At 42.0% G+C, this 22,213-nt stretch overlaps 1 protein-coding gene across 1 annotated transcript in view; it reads right to left on the bottom strand.

The window, feature by feature from the left end:
• Positions 1–4,326: 4,326 nt before the first annotated feature.
• Positions 4,327–22,213, bottom strand: part of acbd6 (acyl-CoA binding domain containing 6) — a 143,805-nt gene continuing 125,918 nt past the window's right edge. Inside the window, exon 7 of the mRNA XM_080196776.1 lies at positions 4,327–4,598. Coding sequence (XP_080052902.1) covers positions 4,444–4,598 — 155 coding nt within the window. The 3' untranslated portion in view covers positions 4,327–4,443. The remainder of the gene's footprint in view (positions 4,599–22,213) is intronic.

Below are 22,213 nucleotides of genomic sequence, written 5' to 3'. Positions count from 1 at the left end.
AAATATATTTTATTGATCATTGTGTTAAGGTGAAAAAAATTTGGAAAAGTTGAGGTAGTTATTAAACAAAATGTCATAATACAGCTGCTAAAGTTAAATGTTTAGTTAAATGTTAACATGGTATCAAAGTTTTGTATTTATAACACAGTTTGGGTAATAAATATTTTGCATTAAACTTTACAAACTTCTGCAACTGCTTTATTGAAATATCAAAACATAACACTTAAATACGAAATTCTACAAATACTTTATTGGAATATCAAAACAACATTTAAGTTTGAGACAATTATAAATGAATAACGTAATTGAAGGAAACAAGACAGAAATATATTAACAATAGTCACAAATTTGAAAAAATTACACAGAACAATCAAAAAATGAGCATGCATTCAAGGGGGCGGTTGAGGTTGAAGTAACAGTGTTGAAGGGAGAGGAGAGGAACCCTAATTCCACCTGTGTCACCCCTGGACAATTTCCCCTCCATGTGATGTATGTTAACATCTTGCATCCCTGATGGCATTGCATCTTGCCCAGGCTCTGGATGGGGTGGCTCTTGGCCAGAGGGTGAAGTAGGAGGTGTCACCACTTTATTGGTGATCCCTTGAAGGAACTCAGTAAAGTTGCTCTAATGAAATGCTTCAAGATTTCTATTGTTAATGACTTTTATGAGCCCTGAGCTCGATCATACCATACCCAATGCAGACTGAAACTTTGGCAAAGATAAGTTTTAAAAAACATTTTACCAATTTTTCATTAAGATATATACATACTCTAGCTGAACACAAATCATGGTCAGAGAAATTCTGACTTGCCTTCTTCCCAACTAAATTTTCAGATGCTAAGTTCCAAATTAAAACTTATGAATACTTTCAAGAATGCCAAATGTAAAGTTATGTAATCAAAAGATAGTACCAATTTCTACAGTTTCAGATTTAAAACAAAAAACAAAACTTATGTTCACTGAAATATTCAATCATTAAAAAATCAAATTAAAAATTACATGTTACAGGAACCAATAACAATAGAATTGCCTGTTTAAAAGAAAGAACAATAAAACTGCTAAAAATAACTTCAACTTACCTTTTAAAGTGTTGTATTACCTGTCGCTTCCTCTGTCTTCAAGACAAACTACTATTTTAAAACACTGACTTCAATGCATTCCCTTATACCCCCATCACAAGGGGTTATAGCTTCACTGAAACTACACCCTACTCAAACCTGTGCACATCGTTCAATGCAGGCCCAAGGCTGATGGGCCCAGAAAGTTCATCAGGAATTTTTAGCGCCATTAAGTGGACACTTTTCCTAGTTTCCCAAGCATGACAAGGTTTGTTGGGCAAGTTGTCATCATTTTGAATCATTGGTAGAAAGCTCCTCCCAGTTATTAAGGTTCAAGCTGCTGTGTTTCAAGGAGAACTTAGTGTCTTTGAAGCATTTGCTTTGACCTCTCCTGGAATGCTGGCCATTTGAGAATTGAGAAATTAGGACCGGGTGGGATGACCTTTTGTGACATTCGGACATCGTGCCCAGTCCATTGAAGTTGATTTTGTAGTTTTGCTTGAATGCTGTGGAACTGGTTTCAAACACACTAGCAATTTTTTACAGTCCTCTCATTGTATCTGGAAGAGACATTGCTGATGGAATTTCTCTGGTACTCTTGTGGAGCTCTGATACAAAATCCAGGTCTCACTGCAATACAGGAGCTGGGTGGGGATAATTGCTCTATACACTTGTTGGCGGTGGGTGGAGAGGGGGCATCTACTCACTGCTGTAGTACGTAGAACAGTAAATAATCTCATACGACGTTAAAGTCCAACAGGTTTATTTGATATCACGAGCTTTCGGAGCGCTGCTCCTTCATCAGGTGACATCACCTGAGCAGCGCTCAGAAAGATCATGATACTAAATAAACCTGTTGGACTGGTGTTGTGAGACATCTTAGTAGGCTCACCCCAGTCCAACGTTGGCATCACCACATCGTAGTATGTAGAAGGCTGAGCTGGCACAGCTGAAAGATTCTAATCCTCCTTTAATTGGCCATACTATCTAATACATGTAACTGAGAAAGTATAATGGAAACCCAGAGGACTTGTTCGTCAGCTTGATCAAATGTGCTCCTCAATGATATATCATTTCCTTGAAGATGTGAATTAGTATAAGATAGGTTTGATCCACAACGGCAAGTCTGCTTGTCATTTACTGTCATTATTCAAACACTTTAACTGGTAATTTTACAAAAAAAAATTCCCACCAGTCCAGATTTATAGTAATTTAAACTTAATCCAAAATTGATCGTTTCAGTTCTAATTGAACGACAAATATGTTACAAACCATTTATGCCTTACTGCTTTTATTAAGGTAATTTCCTCAGCATGACAGGTGCTAACCTTGACTGTACTAATGATTAAGCTTAACAAACTAATGCTGTGTGATAATTTTGTAATTATTTTATAATTTCCATTCCAAATTTAGTGCCCATTGTATAAGAGCAAACATGCAAATGGTTCATTTATTTTGAGTAAAGGCCCCTGTTGACAGCATGCGAAAGATGCAACTAAAATGGCAATGGAACATCCAGCTAATTCATCTACCAAGTCACAGCATCTAAATGCTTCTGATAAAATGCCGAGGTTTCTGTGTCAACAACCATACCAAGAAGTCACAACATCAGTAGTTACACAGCCACCAGCCCTAATCGAGGATAAAAAGAGGCCACCTTTCTGTTGCGACCAGGCTATAGGAAACACTTTGGGCGGGATTTTCCCCAAGACCAGAAAACACTGCTCGAGATCAACAGGCCTTTGCACGATCCGTGTCCACCCACTAAAATTCCCACGGATAAGAAAATTCCACACTTTGATTAGGAGGACATGCAGTAAAATGTCAATCTTTATCCAATGTTGTCCAAAGGCTAACTGTAAAAATGAAGGGACAAACAAAAAAATCAATCCTACTGCACAATTTTGTTTTATTCATTCGTGGGGTCACTTGCTGTTTCTAAGTGCTCTCGAAAAGGTGGTGGTGGTGAGATGTCTTTATGACCAATTGTGAGCTTGTAGTCTATGCAACATTTCTAGGGAGGGGGATTCCAGGTTTTTGACCCAGTGACATTATGGAGCAGTGATACAGTTCCACATCAAGATGGTGTGTGGTTCAGGAAATTTATAGGCGGTGGCATTCCCATGTGTTCGCTGCTGTTGTTCCTCTAGGTGGTAGTTTGGAAACAGTTGTTAAGGGGGCCTGGAGAATCACTGCAACACATTTTTATATGGTTCACAGTGCTGCCACTGTGGTGTTGGAGACAGCAGATGTCTGAGGTGGTGGATGGCATGCTATCAAGCATGACACTTTTGTCTTTGATGGTGTGGTGCTTCTTGAGTGTTGTCGGAGTTGTAATGGGACTAGTCTAATTCAAAGAAGAAATATTTACTTAAATCTTACAGGTTACCACACTAATTACCATGTTAATTCTTAAGGATAAAATTCCATTAAAAATTAATCAGTCAGCTCAATTGTATTTCCAAGTCAACAGTTAAGTTTGAGAATAGATTCTGCTGACTGTTAGTTGCTTGGGTTGGATAGGCTCCATATGGCATAAAAGCATCTTAAATCAAATGTTTTTTTAACTCCTGGAATCCAATTCCTTATGTTTTTTCAGAATAAATATACCTTATTAATAATTACACCTTTGTGGTAGGACTGGATGGGATGTAGGAGTGGCAATAAATGAAAACCTTGCAGTTGGGTAAGACAACCTATGATAAAGAAGTGGACAAGCTTTAGTTTTTTTTCTTGTACTCACTTGCAATGATATCCAAATGACCTTTCGCCAATGGTGCAGACAGCACCACAATAACTTGTCATAAGTATGGACATAGCTCCAAGTTTGCATGAAATAGACAATGTTAACGTGACTGTGGAAATGCCATACAATGCAACGTTACTGAAGCTGAACCAAGGGGTGCTGGACCTGCTAGTAGTATGACAACTCTTTACAGATGGGCAGGCTGGATTGAACAGTGGGAAGAGGATACACTTGCAACATCCATTGTTGTAACTTGGATTTCATTAAACAGGCATGACCTAAAAGGACAAGAGAAGCCTTACAATCCTTATAATGGTCTCACATTTTGTATAGGTAGATCTTTTTATACAATAAAGCCAGTCTGACCCTCAAGGTGCTGATTTGAAGCAAGCATCTTAATTTTAACGTTAAATTAAAACTGGTCCAACTATTTCCAAATTGCTGTTAATAAAAAAACTCTGCTTTGAAGTATGTTATTTTGACAAAAGAAATCTTCATTTGAATAAAGCATAAAACACTGCTATTGTGAATGACTGTTTAATTATTGCATATTGTAATGTAACAATCACCACAAAATATATTTCAATACATTTTTGTTTCTGTAGTTTTCCATTTGGAGTCATGCATCAGGCCTGGGTTTAACCTTTTGATGCGGCATACTGTCGCAGCATCTGTGAGATGTCCTCAGAATCAGTCACTTCTTCAGGTAGGCATCCGTCCCCATCCTGAATGGTGGGATCAGCCCCAGAATTCAACAACAATTCCACGATATCAGCAAATTCACAGGCAGATGCTGGAAGTAGGCACAGAGTGAAGTGTCAGTGAATGTACACTACATATAAAGCACCATGTTCTTTCTTAATGAAGGAACTGACAGAATAGAGGAATTCTTTTCAGAATCAGCACAGGTGCAAACAACACTGTACTAAAGCTAAAGATACCACTGAATGTAGCAAATCATTTTTATATTCTTGGCCAACAAGTTACTGTCTCCATTCAGCATCTCCCCATGACTGAGACTGGGAACTCACTGGGAATTTATGGGTGTGAATATATGACCTATATCTTTCAGTTTTACAGCTGTCCGAGGCTAATCAACATTCCCAATTCCAGCAGCTCTCTTTTTAACTTCATGCTATATTTCTGGTAGATGTTGAAGTAGGGTCCATGTCGATGACAACTTTATTCAACAAATGCAAGCTGTTTTTCATCCTGTTTAATTTATAACCATAACTGGGGAAGGTAAAAAAACAAAAACGAACTGTGATCTTCTGCTTTATTTTGCTGGAATTTTCAGGGGAGCGCAAAGAGACCAGAAATTCAATTAGGATATCACCAGATGTCAATTACATACCTAGATGTGCACTCTCCTGAATATTCTTTTGCTTACACTCTCCAATAACAGACATGATTTTTTTATGACTATCCATCACCATGGTTTTTTAAAAATGTGAAAACTTCAAATGATTAACGATAATGAGTAGTTGAAAGACATCCCTAATTACTAAGGCAGGGCAGTCAAATTTGATCAAAAATACCAGTGTCATGTGGGATCAGGTAACTATTACATATTGCCAGAAGTATAACAGTCTTTACAACGTGATTATGGGAGAGAGAAAGGGAGGAAAAGGCAAGAGGTTGAATGAATAACTTGCATCTTTGGTCATACGATAAAGGTACATTATTGGCAAAATTGTTTCCAAATTCAGTAATTACATCATTTTAATAGTGGTAATTAATTCAGGTCTGAGAGATTCCTGGGCTCATTAACCTGTTCCTACCAGTTCTCCTGGTGTCATCAATATTCACAGCTTAATCATATGTATCCATTTCTAAATGTAGGGAGCTTGGGGTACCCATCCAGGGACAAAAGATTAGTTTATAGCAGTTAGGTTCTGTTTGAAGAATGAGCTCTACAGGGAGTCACATCATCTTTTGATATAGTGCAATTTAAAACATTACAGATTTCATATGGTCTTTCTCTTATTGAAAGTCAATCCAATATACTGAGTGAGGCCTGATAAAGATAATATCAAATGCTATTAAATATCCTGATCGGCAATGCATACTATAAAACACTTGTTCTTGTACCATAAGAACATAAGAAATAGGAGCAGGAGTAGGCCATCCAGCCCTTCGAGCCTGCCCCGCCATTCAATAAGATCATGGCTGATCTGTCGCTGCTCAGTTCCACTTTCCCGCTTTCTCCCCATAACCCTTAATCCCCTCTCTTATCAAAAACCCATCAACCCGCGTCTTAAAAATATTTAGCGAGGCAGCCTCCACCACTTCAACGGGCAGAGAATTCCAGAGATTCACCACCCTTTGAGTGAAGAAGTTCCTCCTCAACTCCGTTCTAAACCGCCCCCCCTTTATCTTGAGGCTGTGCCCCCTAGTCCTACTGTCTTTTTTGAGCGGGAAGAGTCTCTCCACCTCTATCCTATCCATCCCATTCATCATCTTATAAGTCTCAATGAGATCTCCCCTCATTCTTCTAAACTCTAATGAGTACAAGCCCAGTTTATTCAGCCTCTCCTCATAGCTCAACCCCCTCAACTCCGGTATCAGCCTAGTAAACCTCCTCTGCACTCCCTCCAAGGCCAAAATATCTTTGCGCAGGTGCGGTGCCCAAAACTGCACACAGTACTCCAGCTGCGGCCTCACCAATGCCCTATACAGCTGCAGCAAGACCTCCCTACTTTCATATTCAATCCCCCTCGCTATGAAGGCCAGCATCCCATTCGCCTTCCTGACCACCTGCTGCACCTGCAAGCTGGGTTTTTGCGACTCATGCACAAGGACCCCGAGGTCCCTCTGCACCATCGCCTGCTGCAGTTTTTCGCCCCGTAAGTAATAGTCCTTCCTACCATTCTGCCTACCAAAGTGGACCACCTCACACTTGCCAACATTAAATTCCATTTGCCATTTCCTGGCCCATTCGCCCAGCCTATCTAGATCCTTCTGCAGACTCTCCACACCCTCCGCACAATTTGCCGTTCCCCCTATCTTGGTGTCATCAGCAAATTTCGACACCCTACACTCGGTTCCCTCCTCCAGATCATCTATATAAATGGTAAAAAGCTGAGGCCCCAGCACCGACCCCTGGGGCACTCCACTAGTCACCATCCGCCAATCCGAATAGCACCCGTTGACCCCCACTCTCTGCCTCCTATTTGACAACCAATCCTCTATCCATGCTAACACCCTACCCCCAACTCCATGTCCCTCGACCTTCTGCAATAACCTCTTGTGAGGTACTTTGTCAAACGCCTTCTGAAAATCTAGAAAGACCACATCCACCGGCTCTCCTCTATCCACCGCCCTAGACACATCCTCATAGAACTCCAGTAAATTTGTCAGACACGACTTCCCTTTAATGAAACCGTGCTGCGTCTGCTCTATCAAGCAATTCCCTTCAAGATGCCTCACAATTTCCTCCTTAATGACAGATTCTAAAATCCCAAAAGTTTTTTCCATTCTGCACATAATGTGTATTACACGGCTACTAGCTAGTAATTACCAAAATAAGAGTGCAAATCATGCATCATTTACAGTAGCAATATGTTTGGTCCAATTCATGATCACTAAATCTTGCTAGTGATAAATAGAAATAAAAGAGAATGTTCTGCATTTCAAAATTTATTGAAAATATAGGATACCTGCAAGTGATTAACTGAACCCAGCTTGGTCATAAAATACCAAACAGTTTCTCGATGTTCCTCTATTAATGATAGTTATTTCTACCAGCTCCAATTTATAATATATGTTTCCAGATGCAAGATTATATTAACAGTTTAGTCCCAACATCCCACACTTCTCCAATACCTAGATAAACCTTTAGTAATATGGCTAAGATGATATGCAGTAAACTTTAATTATCTTTGTTATTGCAATGATACTATCTCTGTAGGAGAATTCATTCCATCCACAAAAGCTATGACAAAATTAATTGAATTGATAAAGCTGAAATAGATTTTTTGGACCAAACAGTTAGTGTTTATCCTTCACATGAGTAGTCCTAATCCTAACAAGCGCCCAGACTGTTCTTATGTCTCCTAATTCCCCTTTCCAACAACCACCTATCTAACCTATTAAATGTTAACACTGTCCATGCTTCAGTCACCAACTCCAGGGGTAGATTCCATGGCTACGCATGTGCTAAATCTCTTTCACCCAGATATACATTTATGTCTCCACCACCCCATTTTAGATCAATCAACTACTAGAAATAGTCTGTTTCAAGTTACTCAGCATTATCCCTCATAATTTTTGACAATTCCACCAAATCACCCATAATCTCATCTGCTGTAACATAAGTAATCCCAAAATCAGGCATAATTTACCATCAAGCTGTTTATTTTAACAATAACTAATTGGATACTTATTTACAGTAAAAATTAGATTATCTATCTTTTGAAACCACATTTTCTACACACTGATTCTATCTTTCTCTTTCTCAACTGTAGAAGCTACACTAGCCCAGTTTTATTTAATACATTGGCCACTTGTGGTGAATAAGCCATAGATATGTGGCAAATTGATACTGTTTATTTTTAGTACCACATAATACTAAGTTGTGTTAAAATTCCAGCAATGCATATGTGTCCCTGTGTCATTCATTTGACTGTTATTTGTCAATTGTCCATAATTGCACAAAGAAGAATCTGCTGTTAAACAGCAGTGACATACCAATCAATGGTATGTTGGAATTCATTGCAAGAGGACTTGAGTGCAGAAAAAAGGATGTCTTACTGTAGCTATGCAGAGCCTTGGTGAGACCATGCCTGGAGTACTGTATGCAATTTTGATCTTCCTATCTAATAAAGGTTATATTTGCTACACAGGGAGTGCAGCAAAGATTCATCAGACTGATTCTTAAGAGAGTAGGATTGTCATATGAGGTGATATTGGTCAACTAGACCTGTATTCACTGGAATTTAGCAGCATGAGAGGGGATCCTGATTAGGATACGGATCAAAAATCCCAAGCATGTTATGAAGTCAGGCTACACCGCAACAATTTGTTATTTTGGCATTGTGAGGATGTGATGTTTCACTCCAAGTGTAATTCTACTGGCACACTAGAAAGCTTTTATCAAAGCAAACTTAATTTAACAACACATTAACTATTACAAATAAAATTAGCTTAACATTTAACGATTGAACAATACTTAAACAAGAGATAATTCTTAACTGCTAACCTATCCCTTTAAGTTCTGATTCAAGCAATATTCCTCATATAGATTTAAACTCCTCTTCAAAATTGTTTAGAAAAACATGGGGTTACATGCTTGTACTTTGGTTGCCAGCCTGGAGTTCCAGAGAGTGAGAAAGATACATCTTGCTTCTTTCAGAACCAGGGAGGAACTGCTTGTTTTTTAAAACATGAAAGAGAAACTGTGTTTTTCCTGCAAGCTTAGCATTCCCATTAAACATATGACTCTGTCTCTGTCAATCAACCTAATCAAAACTCTTCTCCAAATTCCCAAGAGAAAATACAAGTAAACACTAATGCATTAACTCAGTTTAGACAAACACACCAGTAGCTAAAATGAATTATAATCCTGCAGTTTCAGCATGGGGCTACATGTGTTTTCAGGCAAATTGACTTTTACAGATGCATCAAAGAAAGCATTCCTTCTGGTTCCATCACAGTTTGCTATGGCTCCTGCTCGGTCCAAGACTGCAACAAACTACAAAGTGTCGTAAACAAACCCCAGTCCCTTACTCAAGCTAGCCTCCCACCCACTGATACTCTCTACACTTACCACTGCCTCAGAAAAACAGCCAGCATAATTAGGATCCCACACACCCCAAACATATTCTCTTCCACCTCTTCCGTCGGGAAAAAGATACAAAGATCTGAGGACACATACCAACCGATTCAAGAACAGCTTCTTCCCTGCTACCATCTGAGCTTTGAATGGATCTACCTCGCATTAAGTTGGTCTTTCTCTACACTCTAGCTATGACTGTCCCTATCTCACCGAGGGGTTGAGGGGTGCCTAGGGAGATGTCTATCTCAGCATGTGGAGACAAAGTCCGGCGGATTGAGCGGATGAGACCAATGGATCGTCCAACGGTCAAGAAGGCGGTCTCTACAAGCGTCGTGGAACGCGAAGAGCAGGACAAGAGACAGAAGATGTCCTGGTCATCCACTGTGCCTCATCCCACCTCTAGCCGCCTTGACTCTTGTCTTGGCATTGGATCTAGATGGGAATTGGGAAGTGAGATTCTCTCCCTCACTTCATTCCAAATCAAGCACCAATCTCGACACCATCATCATCAGTGTCCTGTTCAACCCCTGAAGTCCTGTGGTGATGGGCGAGCGACAAAGCAGCAGGTGGGAGCTACAGTCACAGACCTGCATGCAGGCGGCTCAGGTCTAATGGTCATTTTCCGTTGACTAAAGCAGCAGTGGAACTCGGCGTCTACCTGAGCAACTGAGCAGTTCTCTTCAGGAACGCACTGCTCACCTCTGTAGGAGGAGGAAAGGGCTAGAAAAGGTGCCCTAAACATTGCCTGCTTCACTGCACCATGGCCAGTTTACCGCGGCTGGCAGGGATCCCATCTTGTGGTCAAATAAACAAAATAAAACACAAGGTGACACCGCTCACCACTGGCACTTGGAACGTGCGCATGCTTTTGGACAACCCTACAGCAGACAGGCCAGAGAGAAGAACAGCCTTCGTTACCAGAGAGCTTGCAAGATACAACATTGACATTGTAGCCCTGAGCGAAACTTGTCTTGCCAACATAGGTCAGTTGACTGAAACTGGAGGTGGATACACCTTTTTCTGGAGCTGTCGTGGCAGCAATGAACATCGTGATGCTGGAGTTGGATTCACCGTCAGGAGTCACCTTGTTCGGAAACTTGATGGTCTACTCAAGCGTGTGAACGACCAGCTTATGACATTACAACTTCCGCTACAGAACAGAAGTCAAGCCACCCTGATCAGCACCTATGCCCTCACAATGAACAACCCGGACAAGATGAAAGACAAGTTCTACAAAGAACTAGACACCCTACTATCAGCAGTAAGCAGTACCGACAAGCTGATCTTGCTTGGTGATTTCAATGCAAGAGTAGGGTGTGACTCTGCAATCTGGCAGGGAGTCATTGGGAGGCATGGAGTGGGCAAGTGTAACTGTAACGGCCTACTCTTAATGAAGACCTGCGCAGCACTCGACCTCCTCATCACCAACACAACCTTCCATCTGCCTACCCAAAACAAGACCTCCTAGATGCACCCCCACTCTAAGCATTGGCATCTTATCAACTATGTCATTGCCAGGAGAAAAGACAGGCAGGATGTCAGAGTAACCAAGGCTATGTGTGGTGCTGACTGCTGGACAGATCACAGGCTCATTGTCTCCAAAATGAGGCTCCACATCAGACCCAAGAGGTGACCACAAGGAAGCAAGGTTATGAAAAGAATCAATGCAGCCAAGCTAAGGAACCCCAGCATTGCTTCAGCACTGGCTGAAGACTTAGAAATCAAGCTTGCTGACCTACACCTTGCAGGCAGTGCTGAGGATGACTGGGAACGCTTCAGGGATGCTGTCCAGACATCTGCGCTGAAAATGCTCAGGCCCTCTACCCCAAGCAGTGATGAACGGCCCATCTTCAGCTGCTAAGAAAAATGCTTTTACCCGTGCTCGCAGGACAGTCCAGAATAAACTGCATAAAATGCAGGATGCCTGGCTGAGCGCAAAGGCAGATGAAATACAGGGATACGCTGACAGAAACGACTTTAAACGGTTCTATGAAGCCCTCAACACTCTCTACGGACCTCAATCTCTCGGGAGTTCCCCCCTCCTCAGTACAGATGGTACAACTCTCATTACAGAGAAGGCTCAGATCCTGCAGAGATGGGCTGAACACTTTGAAGCTGTCCTCAACCAACCATCATCTATTAACGATGAGGCAACAGACAGGATTCCCCAGGGTGATATCAACAGTGCCATGGATGACCCACCGGTAGTAGCCAAAGTCACGAAAGCTGTCAGCCAGCTATCCAGTGGCAAAGCACCAGAGGCAGATGCCATACCCACAGAGATCCATAAAGCTGCTGCTCCTGCACTTATCGAGAAGTTCACAGAGTTGTTCCAGTCCTTTTGGAAGCAAGGATCCATTCCTTAGGAACTTAAAGACGCTTCAATCATACACCTCTACAAGGGGAAGGGCAATCGTCAAGTATGCGATAACCACCAAGGAATTTTGTTGCTCTTCATCACAGGAAGAACTCTCGCAAGAGTCCTGCTAAATCGCCTGGTCACTCATCTGGAGCTAGGCCTGCTTCCAGAGTTACAGTGTGGCTTTTGCAAAGGTTGTGGGTCTATTGACATGATTTTTGCTGCGCACCAACTTCAAGAGAAGTGTCAGGAGCAGAATTGCAAGCTCTACGCAACCTTTGTTGACCTCGCGAAAGCCTTCGTCACCGTAAGCCAAGACCCGTGGCGGATCATGTCAAAGTTCGGCTGCCCCCCCAAATTCATTCAGATGGTACACCAGTTCCATGATGGCATGATGACCTGAGTACTGGATGGCGCAGAATCCTCTGAGGCATTCCCAGTCACCAACAGCGTCAAACAGGGCTGTATGCTCGCACCTACACTGTTCAGCATAATGTTTACTGCCATGCTGAATGATGCCTTCCGGGACTGTGTTGCCAGAATCTGCCTCAAGTACAGAGTAGATGGAAAGCTTTTCAACCTGAGGAGATTTCAAGCAATTACCAAAACAAAAGAGACTATTCTGAGAGATTTCCTCTTTGCCAATAATTGTGCCCTGTACACTGGCTCAGAGCCAGAGATGCAAGTCAGTATGGACAAATTTTCCACGGTTTGTGACAACTTTGGACTCACCATCAACATTAAAAAGACCAAATCATGAACCATGCTTCTCATGCACTGTACACAGAACCCATAGTCACAATCAAAACTACAGGCAGTGGACCAGTTCAAGTATCTTGGCAGCACTCTCTCCCAAGCAGTGACTATTGATACAGATGTTAACTGCAGAACAGCAAAGGCAAGTTCTGCTTTCGGTAGACTGCGCTCCACTGTATGGGAATGTTGACGAATCAGCCCAGCAACAAAACTGAAGGTCTGCAGCACTGCGGTACTCACTACCCTCCTCCTGTATGCCTGTGAAACGTGGACTGTGTATTGAAGGCATGCAAGACAGCTCAATCGTTTCCCCATGGCTTGTGTTCACAGAATATTATGAATCCGATGGCAAGACAAAGTACCAGACACTGAACTCCTCTCTAGAGCAAGTCTACCATCAGTCCACACACTGCTGATGAGACCGCAGACCCGGTGGGCAGGTCATGTCATCCGTACGTCAGACGAGCGCATACCCAAGCAGCAACTTTTTGGGAAACTCTCTGCTGGAAGATGCTTGCATGGAGGCCAGAAGAAACGTTTCAAAGACGCACTCAAGGCCTCCCTGAAGTTGCCTGACGTTGACACGACCACCTGGGAAATGCTGGCACAAAACCGCCCTACCTGGCACTGCCTCATCCACAAAGGCTGTCAAGCTCATGAAACAAGGTGTATTGCTGAAGCACAACTTAAGCGCGAGCTGCACAAGTCCAGAGCCACCAGCGCAACAACTACAGTGTCAACACAAATCTGTCCAATATGTGCCAGGACATTCCGTGCCCTAATTGGCCTGATCAGTCATCTTCGGACACACCACAACCAGCCTCAAAATGACTAATGGTGTCGAGGTCCTCACTGATGATGATAGATGAACAACAACGACTGTGACTGTAACACTACATTCTGCACCTGCTCCTTTTCTTCTCTATGAATGGTATGCTTCATCTGTATAGCTTGCAAGAAACAATACTTTTCACTGTACACTAATACAAATGACAATAATAAATCAAATCAAATCAAATCCTTGCAACAAAACACTGCCTGTGACAAGAAACATGAAATAAATGATTTTTAAAAGGCCCAGTATCATCACACCCATTAAAATGTATAAACTTTTGACTGATTGGATGGGGAAATGTTGTCTCCGCTCACTGAGGGGTTTTAGAACAAACGGTCACAGTCTTAAGATATGGGGTATGCCATACAAGACTGAGATAAGGAGAAACTTCTTCAGTTAGAGCATGGTAAACCTGTGGAATTCTCTATCATGGAAGGCTGTGATGGCCAAGTCACTGCATGTGTTTAAAAAGGAAAGAGATTAATACTCTAAAGACGTCAAGCGATATGGGGAGTGTGTGGCAGTATGGTATTGACATAAAGGATCAGCCATGATCATAATGAATGATAGAACTGGCTCAAAGAGCAAATTTGCCTACTCCTGCTCCTGTTTTCTATGTTTCAGTCAAACCAAGTTTATGTTTATCAGAATATAATTAAACTGTCAGGTTTATAATGAATTCTGGTCACTTGCTCAATGAAGCAAGAGAAAGTCTTCAGTCTGTTACCTTCTCTAGGTACCTCTAAATGATGATACATTTAGATCTGTGGGACTGCTCAATAAAGTTCAGTGAAAGCAGGGATGGCTTTCAGAAGGACCATAATTGCTCTTAAAATTTTCTTGGGAAACCTAGTGATCCGGGAATGCTGACTTTAGAACCTGGTTTTGCTTAGCTGGTAGTTGGTGGTTTCCACAAAACAACTGAAGTGTATGAGCAATGGATAGTGTTGCATGGTAGCCAAGGAATTGAAATGGGCAGTTTTTGCAAGATGTGGCAATGCAGCAACTTCCAAATGTATTCAATCTTCATCTCCAAAGATTTTTGAAATTGAGAGGAATAGGGCACTATTGGCATTAAAGGAGATTACTAAAAGTTGGCCACGAAACAAAGGTCCATTAAATGTCTAGACATCATGTTCAGAAATGGCAGGCCACAGAGCGTAAACAAGGCAAGAGTGCAGAAGTCAATACTTCGAATGTGTCAATTCGTTTTCCTCCCTGAGTCTCCTAATATATCAATTTTGATCAAATGTAGACATTTTAATGTTGAAGAATCCTTTTGAAATGCTCAGAAAAGTACTGTCATAAATTATACACTTGACTTAACAGATTGTCACCACCCTTTGAGAGTGCACACAATAGATTTCCTTTGTGTAAGTGAAAAAGCTAATCTGCAAAACCATTTTGGAAGCTGTTCCCCTGTCTCTTGCAACGAGCTTATCATTCTTGATTAATGACAGTTCAAATTTTCAAACCTATTTTCAAAAGAGTTGGTGCAGACTTGATGGGCTGAATGGCTTCCTTCTACACTGTAGGGATTCTGTGGTGCTATTTAAATGGAAGTTGTTGTTATACACACCCAAATAAACTAGGTCAAATTTATATTAGTTCAAGCCACGGATGTGACTCTTCTAATCCTATGTACTGTAACTGGATATAAAGGGATAAAATTAGATTTACCTTCTCTTCGTAACACCATAAATTCTTCTGAGACACAAAAACACTCCAGTTCAGATGGATTGTTTTTATCAGCGACAGTGACACTTACGAAGGAATATAATCACCTTTCGAACTCTATATTAGAATGCATTTTGAAACAACTCCTCAGCATCTTGCAACATTTTAATTTCATTTAGAGATGTGGGGGCTGGGCTAACTTGAATTTTGTCTTGGGAAAAATTGCTAGGCCAGACACCCTTTGTCAGTTCACTCCATCATTCTAGGTACATAATAATGATGAGTCATTTTGATATCAATCAATGTGAAGTTATGCAGAAATAACTTGCACCTGAGTAGTACCAAGGAAGTTGAAACACACATATGCACACAAACTAGAAAATAGCAAAAAACTACAATCAGCTCTTAATTCTTTTCACCGCTGCACAAATTACTAGTTTGAGAATTATGAATTAAACTTGATTCTTTCTTTTCAATTTCAACTGAAATGGGTTTCACCACAAATGTGGAGAGGTTGCAGAACAACATCCACTGACGATGGCATGAAATACAAAAAAAACTTTATGGTGAAGGATTCACCAATTTATTTTTTAAAATGATAGATTTTTCCCTCGTGCAAAGACTACTTCCTGTTAAATAAAACGGCCCAAAACCTCTGATCAGAGTCGGACCCCAAAGGGACAATTCTCCCAGCCCGTTGCTCTGCTCTAGCAGTGGGCAGGCAAACATCAACTGAGGCAGTTTTGCGGGTTTCTCGCTGGGCGCCATTCTCTTTTACGCGCCTCCCAGCTGAAAATTTCCAGAGTAATTGGTGCGGGGCTGATAACAGTATGGAAATTGCACTTTCCATTTCATTCGCGGGTCTGGGACTGAAGTCTCCAGACACATGAGCATCTCCATGCCCCACCCCTGCTCTTCCCCTTCTCTCCCCGCACGCCAGGAGTGGTTCACTCCAGCAGGGTTTACAATTGCTCCCCACTAATGAAAAACAACCTCACTGGAGTGAAGAGGCAATTGATACCCCCCCCCCCCCACCCCCCCAAACAAGGTCTGGAGTAAGGGGTGTGCCGTTTGGGCAGTGCCAACCTGGCTCCTGGCACAGCCCAAGGGGCAAACTGGTATTGCCAAAGGGGCACCTTGGCACTGTCCACTGGGCATTGGACAATACCAAGGGAGTGGGGCCAGAGCAGGCACGGAATTAGGGGAGGTCGGGACTGCCAGGGATGGGGTCAGAACTTCTGCATGGGGATTGGTGAGGGGGGGGGGGGTCGAGTAGATTGGGAGAGGAAGGGGGGCACAGAGAGGGGCCTGGAGAAGTCTATGAGGACAGCAATCGGGGGTGAAGGGGTCACTGGGCCAGCAATGGTGAGTTGCGGAGTTGGCCAGTGATCAGGAGGCCAGCATTGCGGGGCCATTGACAGATCAGTGCATGCACAACGGCCTGCTCAGCACAATGTTGCCGACTTCTCAGGTGGGAATAGATCCTATTCCCAGATTTTCAGAGTGAATCCTGCTAGGGCACTATGTAATGCTCAAGAGTGTCGGAGATTTGCTCTGAAAATCACACTGAAAAAGAATCGGTGGAAGTTATTCCTGTTTTCACACAAATTGTGGACTTTCAATTTTTTTTGGAGAATCTCAGCACATATGTCCAGCATTAATCAGACAGAAAGCTACCCACTTATCTTAGTGCACTGAAAAGGCTTCAACTTCTGATCCACGATGTAGAAGAACGACCTCAGCAAAGGAATCCTTGCATAGCACATTGCACCCTTTTTACAGTGCTAGCTGCCATAAAATAAATTTAAATGTCTGATGTGAATATTCACAAATGGGTGAATAGATGAATGGATAAATGAATGAATCGTTAGTTTGGGTGAAGGAGGTGTGTAGGAGGAATGCTTGGTGAGATGGCAGGCGAGCAGGTTGGCAGTAGCTAAGAGGGTAGGGAGGATAATTGGGTTGACACATTAGGGCTAGTCAGGTTGGGGGAGAAAATCGAGTGTTGGGGTCAGGTCAGGTCAGTGGGAAGTCAGGCAGTCAGGGAGGGTGAGGAAGGGCATTGAGGTGATTATGCAACTGACCTCCAATGTTAGATAAGGACTTTTCTGTCCAACATTTCCCGCGTAATTATTCAGATATCTAAGTCAGAACTGTCCAAAGTTTCTGACCCTAACACAAGACCCTAAATTTCTGACCCTATCATCAAGGAAGAAATATCTGGATATAAATTGTCCCATTGCTAAGACGCATCATGGATTCATGAGGGAAGGTCATGTTTGACTAATGTGGTGGAATTCTTTGAGAACACTACATGTGCAGTGGACAATGGGGAACCTGTAGATATGGTGTATCTGGATTTCCAGAAGGCATTTGACAAGGTGTCACACCAAAGACTGCTACATAAGATAAAGGTGCACGTTGTTACAGGTAATGTATTAGCATGGATAGAGGATTGGTTAACTAACAGAAAGCAAAGAGTGGGGGGTAAATGGATGTTTTTCTGGTTGGTGATCAGTGACTAGTGGTGTGCCTCAGGGATCAGTGTTGGGACTGCAATTGCTTACAATTTACATAGACGATTTGGAGTGGGGGACCAAGTGTAGTGTCAAAATTCACAGATGACACTAAGATGACTGGCAGAGAAAAGTGTGCTGAAAGTCTGCAAAGGGATATCGACAGTCGAAGTGAGTGGGCGACGTCTGGCAAATGAAATGTTGGTAAATGTCAGGTCATCCATTTTAGAAGGAATAGCAGCAAAATGGACTATTATTTTATTGCAGCATGCTGGTGTGCAAAGAGACCTCAGTGTCCTTGTGCAGGAATCTTAAGGAGTTGGTTTGCAGGTGTAGCAGGTAATTAAGAAGGTAAATGGAATTTTGTCCTTTATTGCTGGAGAGATGGAGTTTAAAAACAGCGAAGTTATGTTACAGCTGTATAATGTACTGGTGAGGCTACACCTGGAGTACTGTGAACAGTTTTGGTCTCCTTACTTGAGAAAGAATATACTGGCACTGGAGGGGGTGCAGAGGAGATTCACTAGGTTGATTCTGGAGTTGAGAGGGTTGGCTTATGAGGAGAGACTGAGTAGACAGAGGCTGTACTCACTGGAATGCAGAAGAATGAGGGGAGATCTTATAGAAACATATAAGATTATGAAGGGAAGCAGGGAAGTTGTTTCCACTGGCAGGTGAAACTAAAACTATGGGGCTTGGCCTCAAAATAAGGGGAGGCAGATTTAGGACTGAGTTGAGGAGGAACTGCTTCACACAAAGGGTTGTGAATCTGTGGAATTCCCTGCCCAGTGAAACAGTAGAGACTACCTCATTGAATGTTTTTAAGACAAGGATAGATAAATTTTTGAACAGTAAAGGGATTAAAGGTTATGAGCACGTGGGTAAGTGGAGCAGAGTCCACGAAAAGATCAGCTATGATCTTATTGAATGGTGGAGCAGGCTCGAGGGGCCAGGTGGCCTTCTCCTGCTCTTAGTTCTTAAGAGTCAGAAACTTTATCATAAGGTCACAAGGAGCAGAGGAATTGCTCATGGGAATTTTAAACTTCTCATGCAATTCTTATGGAATTGTTGCATTGCAACCTCTGTGGTAACCCATTATTAAGTGTTTCCTGAGCATCCTTATGACAAATCTAAGCATGAAGTTAAGCTGATGGGGGAAGTTCAAAGGAGATATGGGAGTAAGTTTTTTTTTAAACACAGAGTGGTGGGTGCCTGGAATATGCTGCCTGGGGTGATGGTGCAGGCATATACTATTGGGGCGTCTAAGGGGCTTTTAGGTGATATGCCAGGAATAGAGGCATATTGTCCAAGGGCAGGGTGGAGGGATTAGCTTAATTTGGAGTCAAGTTTGGCACAATAATTGTGGGCCGAAAGGCTCGTTCCTGTGTTGTACTGTTCTATGTTCTAAGTCAGATGGTTGTCGGTGACATCCCAACACCTGGAGTAAATAAAGTAGACTAGATTGTAGTACAAACTGTGGGATCATCCATCTCAGTTATTTAGGTGTAGATTAAAGCCACCATTTCATTAATCAAAAAGGTTTCTCCTATCTAACATCCATACTTCAACCAACAGAAGGTTAACTCTCATTATTGTTTTGGAGGTTGCTAAACATTCAAAATAGCTGCTTCAATTGCCTACCCAAGAATAGTCATTGCACTTCAACTTTATTTATTGTATATGAACCATTTCCAGAAGCTCCTGAATTGATAAGGCTCTCTATAAATTCAAATCTTTTTGAACAAAGCACTCGCAAAACCTGTTTTTCTGTTTTTCCTTGGGACAATTGAATTGCACTCCTGTATCTCATTTCCAGTTACCTACAGCCCATACATAATATAAAACTCTTTTATTTTTACTAGTGTGAAATGTAATTATTTGGGAAGGTGAAATTATTAGCAATGCTTATTGATTTTGTGTTACAGCTACACTTTACCAAAGGGCAGCCTCAGCACATTCCACAGATAGAAAAACCTTCAGAATGGGGCTGATGAATTGGAACAGCAATTCGGATAAGCAAGAAAATAGCATATGCTCCTTGTGCTCATACAAGGTTTCATGATCTGTACTCAGGCACAAGGCAATATAAAAACAGCTCTCTAATCTATTCCATCATATAAAGTGGCAACAATAATATAATACCTCCAAAACATGACCCTAATGATGTGAAACTACTTACTTCATGTGGAGTTCTTTTTGCCTCTGTAGACTGCTAATTATTCATATTTACCAGTGAAAACTGAATGTTCAACACAAATACAAGCGTCATTCAAGGTCACATCAGAACAACAGGTTTAAGATGTGAGAATGCATCTGAAACATTATAAAATAAATCATCCAACAGCTTTCATGTTTTCTTTGCCCAAATTTTATGCCAGACATTTTCCCAAACAAATTATTTTTCCCTCAACTATACCTGCTAATTAACCAAAAATCCTCACCCTTCCCCCATCACTTCCCCAATTACCTAACTGACAGGGTGATTAAACAGCATGCATCCCAGCCTCAGCCAAAACCACTAACTGACCAATAAAGTGAGATATTGTGCAAACTTTACTTGCTCTCACATTCTCCCTCCAATCGCCAAGACATCTTTGAAATGGTTGCACTCCCCTGAATCTCCTGATAGGATAACAGGTCAGCTTCCAAAGCTAAACAGAAAGCTAAGTCTTAATTAATTGAAAACTCCATCAGTTTTGTGAGAAACAACCGCATAAAGCTCTTGGAACAAAGACAGTCCAGCGGGTTGGATTTTGCTGTAACAATAATGGTGAGCACTATTATTTATGTGTAAATCAGATAACAACCACAGTAAAGAACAAAGAAAATTACAGCATAGGAACAGGCCCTTCGGCCCTCCAAACCTGCACTGACCATGCTACCGATTTAACTAAAACCCCCTACCCTTCCGGGGACCATATTCCTCTATTCCCATCTTATGCATGTACTTGTCAAGATGCCCCTTAAAAGTCACGATCATATTCGCTTCCACTACCTCCCCTGGCAACGAGTTCCAGGCATCTACTACTCTCTGTGTAAAAAAATCTGCCTCGTACATCTCCTTTAAACATTGCCCGTCACACCTTAGACCTATGCCTCCTAGTAATTGATTCTTCCACCATGGGAAAAAGCTTCTGATTATCCATTTTGTCCATGCCCCTCATAATCTTGTCGACTTCTATCAGGTCTCCCCTCAACCTCCGTTGCTCCAGTAAGAACAAACCAAGTTTGTCTACCCTCTCCTCCATACCAGGCAACATCCTGGTAAATCTTTTCTGTATCTCTCCAAAGCCTCCACATCCTTCTGGTAGTGTGGTGACCAGAACTGAACACTATATTCCAAGTGTGGTCCAACCAAGGTTCAATAAAGCTGCAACATGACTTGCCAATTTTTAAACCCAATACCCTGGCCGACGAAGGCAAGCACGCATCTGCCTTTTTGACACCTTCTCCATCTGCATTGCCACTTTCAATGACCTGTGTACCTGTACACCCAGCTCCCTTTGTCTATCAATACTCTTAAGGGTTCTGCCCTTTACTGTATATTTCCTATCTGTATTAGGCCATCCAAAATGCATTACCTCAATTTGCCCAGATGGAACTCTGTCTGCCAGCTCTCCAGCCATGTCTCCAACTGCTTTATCCTTTGATAGTCATCATCACTATCCGCAAATCCACCAACCTTAGTGTCATCTGCAAACTTACTAATCAATCCAGTTACACTTTCCTCCAAATCATTTATATATATTACAAACAGCAAAGGTCCCAGCATTGATCCCTGAGAAACACCACTTGTCACAGCCCTCCATTCAGAAACACACCCTTCCACTGCTACTCTGTCTTCTTTGACCGAGCCAGTTTTGCATCCACCTTGCCAGCTCACCTCTGATCCTGAGCAACTTCACCTTCTGCACCAGTCTGCCATGAGGGACCTTGTCAAAGGCCTTACTGAAGTCCATGTAGACAACATCCACTGCCCTACCCTCATCAACCATCTTCGTCACTTCCTCAAAAAACTTGATCAAGTTCGTGAGAGACGACCTCCCCTTCACAAAACCATGTTGCCTCTCACTAATACATCCATTTATTTCCAAGTGGGAATAAAGCCTGTCTTGAAGAATTCTCTCCAAATAATTTCCCTACCACTGATGTAAGGCTCACCGACCTGTACTTACCTGTACTATTCTTGCTACCCTTCTTAAACAAAGGAACAACATTGACTATTCTCCTGTCCTCTGGGACCTCCCCTGTAGCCAGTGAGGATACAAAGATTTCTCTTAAGTTCTCTCAAGACTGAAGCAATTTCCCTCCTTGCCTCTTCAGTATTCTGGGGTAGATCCCATCAGGGTCTGGGGACTTGTTTACCTTAATGTTTCTCAAGAACCCTAATACCTCCTCCCTTTTGATCTCAATATGACTCAAACTATCTACATATCCTTTCCCAGACTCATCATCCACCAAGTCCATCTCTTCGGTGAATAGTGATGCA

This window comes from Carcharhinus amblyrhynchos, chromosome 9 (assembly GCF_965287045.1).
Source record: "Carcharhinus amblyrhynchos chromosome 9, sCarAmb.v2.hapA, whole genome shotgun sequence".
Taxonomy (NCBI): Eukaryota; Metazoa; Chordata; class Chondrichthyes; order Carcharhiniformes; family Carcharhinidae; genus Carcharhinus; species Carcharhinus amblyrhynchos.
This window is presented reverse-complemented; position numbering and strand designations above follow the sequence as displayed.